At 41.8% G+C, this 12,302-nt stretch overlaps 1 protein-coding gene across 3 annotated transcripts in view; it reads left to right on the top strand.

Moving 5' to 3' along the window:
* PTPN4 (protein tyrosine phosphatase non-receptor type 4) overlaps positions 1 to 12,302 on the top strand; it is a 61,991-nt gene that overhangs the window by 25,290 nt on the left and 24,399 nt on the right. For 2 of the 3 annotated variants that reach the window (XM_078598007.1, XM_078598010.1), the window contains exons 3-8: positions 1,978 to 2,085; positions 3,255 to 3,297; positions 4,361 to 4,439; positions 7,382 to 7,426; positions 7,811 to 7,863; positions 8,958 to 9,078. In XM_078598007.1, the coding sequence (XP_078454133.1) occupies positions 1,978 to 2,085; positions 3,255 to 3,297; positions 4,361 to 4,439; positions 7,382 to 7,426; positions 7,811 to 7,863; positions 8,958 to 9,078 (449 nt within the window). The remainder of the gene's footprint in view (positions 1 to 1,977; positions 2,086 to 3,254; positions 3,298 to 4,360; positions 4,440 to 7,381; positions 7,427 to 7,810; positions 7,864 to 8,957; positions 9,079 to 12,302) is intronic. The other variant, XM_078598009.1, reaches the window with a different exon arrangement.

Raw genomic sequence — 12,302 nt, 5'->3', positions numbered from 1 at the left:
CGGTTATCTTCAATTGCCGATAAACAATAATCTAAAACAGTGATGTAGAGACAGGAGGTTTGCTATGCCGCAACATTGTTTAGTTTCCTAGACGGTTGACATGTCGTGCCAAGAAATATTGAACCATATTGTGGGCTCGTATTATATTTCACCGATGAAAATGTGGTCTTCACTTCATAAGCCATTTACCTTGCTATTATTAAACAAACTTTTTTTTTGCTTGGCTGCATCAGACTTGTTTTTGCATGGAGGTCAAGTCGAGCACCATGGCAGCTTAGGGAATCGTCCAAATATTTACTTGCCCCATGGATAATCTGCATGCCTGAAGTAAATGGTTGTATTCTATGTGTTCCGGGATCCGGGAGAATGTGTAAGAACCTAGAGCGGGTCACAATGATCCAAGTGTGAGAAAAGTGCATTTTGCCGATTCCCTTCGTTTAGACTTTTTTCTGCCTTATAAGTACCCTGGGAAGCATATAAAGTAGTAGAATATTGACAGAAGTTGGATTAATTTGCCTTTTAACTAAGTCATCATAGATCTTTTGTACGATTCTTTGGCTTTTACATAAAGTTCCACATCTAAATTAATTTAACTCGTCATGGCAAATGGTCAGGATGTACTTAGAAATACTTGACACTATGCCAGTGGGGGGGATTTTTTTTATATTACTGATGTCCCCTGTGTAATGCGATGGATATTAAGGCAGGCTGAGTCACCGCTCATTTTCTCTCCTCATAAAACACCCCCAGTTGTGCAGTCCCTGGGCCTTGAGTTCCAACACCTTGGCACAAACCTGAACACAAAAATAAACCAACATTCCGATTATTTATTCCTTGAGACTGACAGAACATTTCCTGGATAATATTCATTGCGATCAACATCAGCAGTGGTCTATCCAACGCTGGCTAAAGTGCCCCCTGACGTCGCCATCCAACACTTTTCCGATACCACAGTCCATCTAGCTCTTGTTAGTCACTAATCTCATCGCTTAATCTCTACGTCAGTCATCCTCTCGGGCATCTTCACTTCTTTGATTGCCATTCCATCACCATCTATAAGTCAGATTTCCTTATATTAATGTGTCCAGCGAATGCCCACTTTTAAAGGGTCAATATAAATATTAGCTCATTATTTATGTTGCCTAAACTGCATTGTACTCTGTTAGCAGCCCAACTTGGCAGTGCATTCTTTCTACTACTAACATAGGTTGACTCACCATTACTTGTTGTGTGTAAACATCAGAGCTGGCGAACAAAGTGGCTACACCACCACGTTGTGCACTGTGCTGTCCTTAATGGGTGCTCACTATCAGCTGTTGCCCCAAACTCTGTTAAGGCTACATGGTGGATTTTTGTTGCTGTATCCTGTGGAGCGCGGTGGTTTAGTGGTTAAGACATTGTGCTATGAAACTTGCGACCTGAGTTCAGTCCTCTGCTACAACTATCACCAGTGTCGAGTGATGTCTTAACCAGTCCTGTTGCCGAGCATGTTACTAGCCACACCACCCATTCATGTTCCGTGCCAACCTTAATCTATATACACTTTTAAGTCTAGATTGAAAATGTATTTCATTACAACCGCTTTTTGTTTTTAGTTTGTTGTATGTATGTTGAACTTCTTTCGCACAGTACGTAGCTAATCCCGCACCTCCGATTAGCACGGTTGGCGACGTACAGTGCGAAAGAAGTTCAACATATATACAACAAACAAAACTAAAAGCGGTTATAATGAAATTCGTTTTCAATCTAGATTTAAAAGTGCATAGCTCCAGTGGCTTCCTAATATCGGAAGAAAGAGCATTCCAGACGGCCGCAGAAGCGCATCTGAAAGCAAGCCAAAGCTGCTGGGAGGATGACCGGAGTTTGTGTAATGGATTATGCTCCTTGACGTGATCAGCATAGTTGCTTGCTCACAGCGCTTGCTGAAACGGTGTGTTCAAGGCTTCAGAGGAGATCTTTGTCGTGTGTTCCGCGCAGAAGAGTGAGGCGGGCAAGGCGCTGCTGGACGCCGTGTTTGCGCACCTTGACCTGGCCGAGACGGACTACTTTGGCCTGCAGTTTGCAGATGACTCCACCGAGACACCGGCAAGTAGCACAGCAGCATCGTCTGCCCGTGAGAGCGATGTGCCCAAACCCTTTGCCAGCTGTGCCCCGGTTGATTTTTGTTCAATGTTTTTATGGGGCTTTGGCCTACGTTTGTTCCATTTTTGCTTTTCGAGTCGTGTCATGAGATGAATCATCTATTCGGAGCTCACGCAGCACAGTGCATATACCCCATGTGTTAGAGAACAGCATGCAGAAGGTTTCGTAGAACTGCCTCTTATAACCCTTCAAGTGGATGTGTTTTAATCTCCACACTAGGAAGGGAGGAACTTTTCCATACACTCTGCAATTGAGATAATGTTCGTCAGACGGCAGTCAAAATATTTTTTAATTCTCGGAGCTGGATTTTATCCAAAGGCATAGAAAACCAACTGTAATGTTATGGCGTGTTTTATACAGTCATTGATAATCGTGTTCACGAAGCTTGAGAAAACTAGCTTAACAATTGGTGTCTGGAAACCCAGATTCAAACCCAGGCTCTCAGCAGTGCCAGTTTAGTGTTTTTATCCTTGAGCCAGCTACTTCACAGGGCTTTGTTTTTATTTTTGTGAATTTCAAGTCATTCTTCCCAAGACCATCTGGATATACGACCATGAGAATACTGGCACAGCAAACTGCAATGTATTTTGAGTCCTCATATTCTTGAAAAACTGCCACTAATGGCATGTCTGCCCTGCATAGGATATCTCAGCAAAAGCATACTTGGCAGACGTGATGCATGCTGACACTGTGATGTGATCTATTTCAGTGGTGTGGTCCACTTTGGAGTAATCTCAAACAAACAAAAAACATAAACAAATGTATGAGTACTGTACACAAACCACCTCCCTCACTGCTACAATGAGTTCTCATGCAGTACTTGACTGGCCGTCACTGCTTGAGGTCCGTTTTAGGAAGCCTCGTGCAATGCAAGTCACTGTGTGACATGTGGGTGTTCGTCTTCATAGTCGACTGATGCAATATCGCCACAGAAAATTAGATACAAGTAAAGCTTGACTTGTATAAATTATCTTTGGCGTCAAATATATTCACTGTGAAAATGTCATATTTGTGAATTGCTTGCATGCACCAGCAGAGCAGATTTCATTCCTGCTGTTGCATCAATTGTTGTATTTATGTAAAACAAGTTATTGTTATTCGTCCGGTTTCAGAGGTGGCTGGACCCGACCAAGCCTCTGAGGAAACAGATAAAGAGTAAGTATCAGCAATTGCATCTTCATGAATACTGTTATCAAGCAAAGTACAAAAATAACTTCAAGTAAAACCTCGGTTGTCTGTGGGCGGATTAGATCCAGGCTGCGAATTAACCGTGCATGTGAAAAAATGATCATGTTTACACGAACGCTGGTTCTATTATTTCTAGATTTGAAGCTTTCGTGACTGCAAGGATTCATATTCTTAGGTTTTTTCGGTAAAGTCACGTAGGTAAAAAAATAAAAATAAAAATCACGACGTTTCGGAGGCAACCTGTTCCTCAATCATCAAGGGTTTGAGACTCAGTGCCCACATGGTCACACACACACAGGTAAACAATTAGTTGGAAAAAAAACAGACGATACTTCACCCCCATTCTACATAAGTAAAAAATAATAACGTTTTTATCACCTAATATACAACGTTTTCTTTACTCTTTGGTTCTTTAGAGTATGGATCCTTGCAGTCACGAAAACTTCAAATCTAGAATTAAAGTTTTCTTTATCACCATTTTTTATTCATGAGAGATTCGTTTTTTATATCAAGTGCCCGATTCCTCAACTAATCTCAAACGTTAAAAAGGTCACCCCCAGTCACAGCTGTTACTGTAGGCATATGTGTGACTCAACACCTGGCCTGCAATTGGGAATTAAATTAGGTTAGTTAAATCTGACAGTAGCGGGGCGTTGATGATTGCTATGTGTAATCCCAATTGAGAAATTTGCAAGTAAATTGTTGAATTTGGCAGATTTTAACCATGACACCCACACACAATGGAGTACTCGTTTCGAATGACGTCAGGGGATTTTTAACGTCCATTGTAAAGGTGATGGCGCGTAGTAATTTTATGATTAAACACAGGCACGGTTAATAAACCCACAGTATTAACCAGGGCGGCCGCTGGGCTCGAACCAGGAACCTCGGCATCAAGCGGTGAACACGCTGCCACTGGGCCACCCCTCCAAACCCCCATTACCCTGGATAATTGAGAGTTAACTGTAGACACATTATGGGAAAGCCAACTCAGAACCTGTTTTAAAAGCTTTTCACTTTGTGTTTTCAGGAAGTTCTCCTTACATCTTCAACTTCCGTGTGAAGTTTTTTGTGACCGATCCGAGCAAACTGCAGGAGGAATACACCAGGTATGATCGAGTAATTTGGCTGACAATCCTGGGATATTGTTGAAGAATTGTGAGAAAACGAATTGCTCATTAAAGTACAGTCTGAGGATATGGGCATATATGTAATAAGTTCGGCTATGTGAACATCTGTAGAAAATTATAGTTACACCGTGCACAATTATGTTACCGGACAAAACCAAAGCGCAAACTGCTATCAACGTGCGGGCAAAAAGTAACCGTTCTTTGGAAGTAAGAAAATGTACGTGGAATTAAGAACATATCACCGTGTATGAAAAGGTTTGGAATTTTTTACCTAAAGAGCAAATAACAGTTTGACCATGCACGAATACTACACCGAGTGTGTGCTGTTAACTGGCCGGGGCGGATTTGCGACGTTGTGCCGTACTTTAAAGGGGTAAAGCTGTCGTTATCAGATACACAACCCTTCAATGTGAGCCCCTGCTTGATATCTGATGAGCTTCACGTGTTTGGTGCTGCTGAGAGCAACTCCTTGGTCGTGCAAGTCTGTTTAAGTTATATTCCATGGCATATATGGGGTTTTGTCAGGGGTGGGGTTTGCCTTGGAACAAAATTTGCACAGTCTCATCAGCTTTCAGAAGCTAAAGTAGGAGATTGGAGCTTGGTTGCGTGACCACAGATTATTGTATGCCCTGGGGCTACATGGTAGGCAGAAAAGAACAGTGTAGCAAAATGTATGTATGTTGAACTTCATTCGCACCATACGTAGCCAATCACGCTTATGGGAGTTGCGGGAAAATCCATTGTACAGTAACTTCCATGCTCCCTGCCTTCACCAACCCGCACTGACCAGCGTTGAGAAATCAGGTTTATGAACCTCTACAATCTGCGTGCCATGGGGAAGCCCTCGCCCAGCAGTGGCCTGACAAGGGCCTGTGCATGCACATTATATCGCCACCACCAGTGGCTTTTAAACCGTTTTTATCGCATGAACATATCTGGATGGCTGTATTAAGCATAATCATATGAAGGAGATAATTCTAGAATTATAAAGCCAAAGTGTGCATTAGGAACAAATCAACATTTTTAATTGCTTCAGAGATAAATAATTGCACTTTGCATGTAATTAAACCGTTCAAATAATGCCGTGTTGAAGCACTAACTTGCTAAATGGGATTTGACATGATTGCAAGTGCTACAGCACTTGCAGGAATGCACTGTACTTGCGAAGTCACCAAACACGTTTCATTGACTCGAGGCTTCGCTGCAGAGAAGTCCAAGGCCGAATTCGCAACAGAGACCTATAACCCACGGGTTAATGTTTCTATTGTTTATTTTTTGTTCTCCCCTTGACATGCGCGGTTTTTCATTAAATCCACCAGTAGTCGAATGTGGTGTTCCTGTCGCCAACGGCACGCAAAAAACCCACCCAGTGTCACGTTTGATTTAAACCTTCACATGCAGATCAATCACTCTGGCGGCTTGGCTGAGCACCTTTACGTGGTTTAATTGTATATGGTTTACAAAAGCTGCCTTTAGGATAATTTGAAGCTGTTAACAAATTTACAATTAATGGTAATTTTTATTGATTTCTTTTACTCTGAAATTCTCACATTCCAAAACGTTGGCTTTGTTGCAGTGTCGCGATTTTCACTCTTCTTTGAAACAGTAACGAGTTGTTTTTAGTCTTCACCATTACATTTATTTATGTTAGTGTGTGCCTGGTTACTTTATCAAATGAAACTTGCATTGAGGCAGTGCTATGAAGTCGATGCGAATGCTAATGTACCGTGCTATTTTGTTTCCGCCCGCAAATACCTGCTATGCTTACTGAGCAGGTCACTCTAACTTAATCATGGTGGCTGTGCATACCTGCTTTCTATGCTGACATTGACATAACCTGGGTACATTCCTTCAGTGCAGATGTTTCCACTTCTGTCATAAAACCATTAATTGCAAAAAACAATGAATTCATCATCATCCCCATCATTTAAGGACTCCCCACGATGTATCGGTACAAGGGATCGTTTGGGCATACTTCACCACACAAGTCAATACAGGTTGATGAAGGGGAGTAGACCAAGACTGGTTAATTATCACTCACCACTGATGGTCGGACATTAAACGCATGTCACCGAGTTTGTAATGCAGCGCACGAACGACTTCACCACTGCTCCCTCCCATCATTTATAAATGAGCCCAAATTCACAATACAAATCTCTGGGTGGAAGAGGTCTTTTACCGTGCACATGGTCTGAAGGCAACCTGATATTCAAATTGAATTTGTGTCATGGTCCATGTGCACCAGATATTTTTCGGCAGTCCGAAGCGCTCGTCTGTTATTTATTAACTTTTTTACGAGCAGTCGTAGAACTTCAACAATGAGGGATTTGTTTTGTTATTTAGCACTTCATGGTTACTTTTTTTTTCTCCTGAGTTTGAACTTTGCGTGCAGTAAACGCTGCGATAATCTGAGCGCGATCTCCCAATTGCCGTGCAGAGAAAACTCTCTCGTGCGTGCGGCATAACAACGCTCCCTCGCCATCGCCACGCGGAATGCGTTCGCAACTCACTTTCACCCGTCGCAGAATCCACTCTTTGTTCTGTTCGTCAGAACACGCTGACAGGTGGCGTTGAAAGTTCAGGAAGCACTTGGTCATTAAGGATTTCCTATCATTATGTGCTTACCGTTGCTCAAAATCCGGACGATAGGCTACGCATTTTTTTGCTGCCTTTTATAGAGACACTGAATATGACATTCTTTGCCGTATGAAAGGGTTTCTCACGACGACCCGCTTTGTTCCCGTTGTCTGTGAGCTCTGGCCACCGTGTGTTGAAAGCCTAACAAACGCAGGGCCATTACAGCTCTCCCACTGAGATTGCCTTATCACTGCGTGCTTGATGTTTGCGGGAGTGCTGATTATAACGGCAGCGGGTGAGCACATTATCGCATTGACTCATCTTTTGCACTTTACATTGAACAGGTACCATTACTTCCTGCAGCTGCGAAATGACATCTTAGAAGCAAGGTACAGTGGCAACATAATACTTAGGCTGAGAGACATTTCTCTTGCTTCCCGCGATTGAGCAAGCCAGCACTCCACCATTATGTTGTAATTACTGACATTTTGGAAAGTTGGGGGCATTGCTGATGTACTCGCGCGCATTGGATGGGTTTTTCTCTAATTCGCACGCACTCAGTAATGGTGACTTGAACTGCATTGCCTCATAAAAAAAAGAATAAGCTGTATTTCAGCAAGTTGGTTTAATTCTCAGCTACCCAGACCATACCATGTCTGAGTATGCTATCGACAGCCGTGGTGTGCTGCATATTTTAGCAGGTTGATCAGTTGGTGTTACAACATATTTTGTATTAACACTGCGATTTTTCTCTGCCTTCCGGTTGTCCGCAGGTTGCCCTGCCCCCATAATACAGCAGCTCTACTGGCCTCCTACATCGTTCAGTGTAAGTACTTCTTGCTGAAGCTGATGCTGGGTGGGGGTTAGAGAAAATAACTGATGCTGGGGACCCCTAATTGGTTATGGTCTTTAACATTTCTCGAACCAACATATCTCCAGACCAACAGCTTGAAGCTGTGGGTCATTTACACACATTAAATGGCCTTGTCCATATTCTCTCGTATGCAATAAGTACTAATACTAACATTGCAGCCACTGGCAAGCACTGCATGTGTAAGGCTGCTTAGATAATTTCAAAGAGATTCTGTAAATGCCTTGCTTTACTTGGATCAATTCTGGAGCCTTCATTTTAGCAGTTGAGAGCCGTTTGAGGAATTAACGTCTCTTTTGACATGAACGCGTGTTGTCACAGCTCAAAGCATAATGGCAAGTGCTCTGCTAGATGACGGTTGTGTTATGTCCTCTCAATGCAGCCCCTCCCCACCTCACCCTTTCCAGCCTGTGCTCTCAACTCAAGTTACACGAGTATTGATAACTCCAGCCCAGCCCACTTGAGTCTTGAAATTCTTTTTCTTTTGTTAATTCGTCCACCGTTGCATGGAAGCTTAGCTTTTATGGGAAAATATTCACACACCCCGGAAATCATATTTGGGTACTTTTATTCATCTCAATACTGGGCATGTAATGAATGCATTGGTTCCTCGATTTAAATGCATTTGCACGCTCACAAAACATACAATGATATGCTTACCCAAGAAAACCTCACTGAGTTGCAAGACTTTTTGTAAGAGTTTCCTGCCAAGTGTTTGTAATCCTACATGGAAGAATTGATTATTTAATATTGATGTTAATGATATTATTTGTTAATGTTGCATTAAAACTAATGGTATTAATATAACTGTACAAATGAGAAAGAATAAACAAGAAACAATGTAGTATAAAATGAGATAACTGAACTATTGATTTTATTTTGTCAATTGTTACCTCGTATCATCACAGGTCATTTGCTTCTTTGGGGGGAGGGGGGGTTGGTGGGTTGTGGGGAGGTGAAAAGTGAAATGCCTACTGCCTACCTTATGTGTTTTCACACTTTATTATTCTCAACTCTGTCCATCCTTTATCTGCTTCTTGGGGATGCAGCCGAACTGGGCGATTACAGTGAAACGGAGCACCTTCCAGGATACCTTTCCGACCTGCGCTTCTTGCCACGCCAGGGCCTCGACTTCGAGAAGGAGGTTGCCAAACTGCACAAGCAGCACGTGTGAGTGGCCTTCCATGCTACGTTTTCGCAACCGTCAAAAGACACGTCCAAGCCGTGCTGGGGCTTTGCCAAGAACAACCTGGCACAGCTTTTTTCTTGCCTCAATGCTTAGAAAGTTGTGCAGCTCCGAGGGCTCATCGGCACTTCTCATTTTGCCCTTTAATACTCGCCTACCCTTCTGCAATCAGAGGAAAGCGATCATGAATTGTGAACAATGTTACTCCATCCCAGACAATCGATCCTTTTCTGTAATTCTCTGCCATGTTTTTAAACAAACGTATGGTACTGACAAACTGAGCGAAGCAAACCATTGTCCGTGTGTCTCTCTTCTGCGTCGACCCTATGGTGTCATGACCGGTTCCCAGGGTGACCTTGGTGAAAAGATGCGGCTACCTTAGGAAAGGAAACCATGCTGCCCACTTGAAGAAAATAACACGGCACAGTTGGTGCTGGCTTCGCCCAATAAGGCTGCCATGGGAATTCAGGCCGAAGTTATATGGCTCGCTTTTAAGTAGTAGTAGGAACGTGGAATAAGTCTCATCTGTCACGTGGGCCCCTTTAGCCTGCCCATACTCGCACTCGAAAAACCCACAGTTGTCTCAACGTTAAAGAGACAATCAAACAATATATCCAGTCTGAGAACCACCTGTTATACATTTGTTTCCTGTTAATCATATACAGGCTTCCCTTGCATAACGCACCTCCCCAAAGCGCCAATTCGCAGTTACACGATTCATTTTTACGCTACGCGTTTCACAGTTGTGCGCTCAAGAAAAAAAGAAAAAATAGTAAAATTTTATTTTTGCAAAATTAAAACGAATTTTCAATGATAAAAATTCTAAGTAAAAAAAATTGTGATAGCGTCACCATGTCATGGCAGCACCCAGTGTCACGGGCTGGGCTTGGTCATCTCAGATCTCCCTTTGTCTGCATTGCGCATGCTGCTGCAAGCAGCCCACAGAAGCGTTCAAGAAGCCCTGAAATTACTCCTTATTAAGTAATCATTGTAAGTAGTAATCTTTGAATCCTAATTATTATAATTTGTTCTTGAACTAGCTTTAAGTATTTTTTGTAATGTTAATAATATTATTAAGTATTGAATGTATACGTATTTTGCAAATCCAAGGCTAAAGTAATGAAATTATACTTAATTTTTCCTTCGGTAACGTACCCCTCCTTAGAATATGTATGTAGATGAGAAAGTAGGCTTCATACAGCTCGATTAGACTTAAACGCTGTTTTTCAGGAACGCATTTCACACGTTATGCGACAGACGCCTCTATTTGCTAAGCCAAGTGATGCTACGGTCCATCAATTTGATGACACATTGGGTGCATTTCACCCACCCGTAGCATAGGCAAGGCAGCAATTTTATATAGTGTTCTGAGTCATCGTGTACAATGGCTATAAAATAAGAGTACTGTACTGTTATTGTGGGCGAACACTTGAAAATAAGGCACAGTGATTACATATTTCAGTAAAAATTGTGTTTGTATTGAGCACACTTCTTCGTACATTACTCTTACATTGTAAGTGGCCATTTAAAACGTTAAACCTCCTATATTCTTGTACTAGGTTCTTTATATTTAGGAGTCATTCTTCATAGTACAGCATCCGGTTTGCTCACCAGATATTACTGTATTTGCTAAATGCTTTCGAGGGTGATTTCAGATTCAAAGGCGTCTGACCGTGAGATGTGCTCAGAGTTTACATACTGCAAATGAGTCCTTGAGCAGTTGTTCAAATCCTACTTGAAGTCACTGCAGCTCTGATGCCAAATGAAATGTTTTGTTCAAAATTAAATGCCGTTGGGTAGTGTGTTAAAAATGCCAAGGTCAAGTTTAGGGGAAAGCTACTTCACAATGAACAGCACAGATGTAATTCAAGTTAAAATGTTACATGAGTAAAAATATGTATTATTATATTCTTGGTTCTTTCGGTAAAGTCACGTAGAAGGGAAATAATAAAATAATAAACATTTATTTCTCACGACCTTTCGATTGCAACACAAGCAATCATCATCATGTGTGCTGTGGTTTTCACACCTGATGATGATTGCTTGTGTTGCAATCGAAACGTCGTGAGAATTTTATAGTTTTATTTTTATTACTTTATTATTTCCCTTCTACGTGAATTTACTGTAAGAACCAAGAATATGAATCTCTGCAGTCACAAAAGCTTTAAATCGAAATGTATTATTATGTTAAAGGCTTCAGCATCTGCCCTATAATTTGTGAAAGTGCAGGTTGTCCAGATAACAACCATAGGGGCACGCTCCACACACATCATAAATACACACAAATACAAATTTCCTTCACTCTTAAGTAATACTTATTTGGCACACACTATGATTACTTTAAATAAAATAATAAATATTGCTGACCTTAAGTGTATTCTTTCGTAAAATTGTTCATGCTTTTCTCTTTAAAATATATTACATTCGAAGTAATAATTATCTATCTGTTCATTACATAGGCCAAGCTGACTTAGCCAGGTTTTGTCAACAACTTCTGACTATCATTTGCAGTGTTTTTGGCATTTGCTTGACTGAGGACCCATGTGATCACTCGCAGCGAAAGCATGTTCTCTTACATATACGTACAGTTGATAAATACAAAACAATATAATTGTTTGAGCCCTTTGTTAATCCTTTCATGGTTGAAGGCCTCCCTACACCATGGCAGTTATAGGGTTTGTTTGACCATACTTTACCACACTGTGTTATTACTGGTTGGTGAAGTGGAGAGCCCAGGACTGGTTCAGATACAACTCGCCACTTAAGTTAGCCATGGATGGGAATTGAATTCAGTTCGCCTAGTTCACAGTGTGTTGCATTGCTCACCGCTGTTCCAGCACGCCCCACCCCCATGGGTTAGTACCACCTTAAAATGGCTGTGGGTGGGGTGCGGTTTGTTTTATGGTGACATGATGATTTGTGTCAACCTCAACATCATGACAAATCCGAAAGCTATACTTCCTACTCGCTGGTATCGGTGCAGAGCATGAGGAGTTAACGTTGTTTCTTTGGCTGCAAATATCACTGCTTGGTGTTAGCTTTAGAAGCCTGTCAAGGAAAATCGTCATGGAGAATGTCGAAGTGACCGAACACATCCCAAACTATCAAGTTTAACTCCAAAAGTCCAGACTTGAAATCTCTCCTTTGCCTTTGACTAATTACTTCCCTAAGAACATGCCCCAAAACTTTGCCATCTCTCTGCCATTCC

The sequence above is a fragment of the Lampetra planeri genome, chromosome 10, assembly GCF_965212315.1.
Source record: "Lampetra planeri chromosome 10, kcLamPlan1.2.h2, whole genome shotgun sequence".
NCBI classification, from domain to species: domain Eukaryota; kingdom Metazoa; phylum Chordata; class Hyperoartia; order Petromyzontiformes; family Petromyzontidae; genus Lampetra; species Lampetra planeri.
Note: the sequence above shows the minus strand (reverse complement) of the source record. Positions and strands in the feature narration are given on the sequence as shown.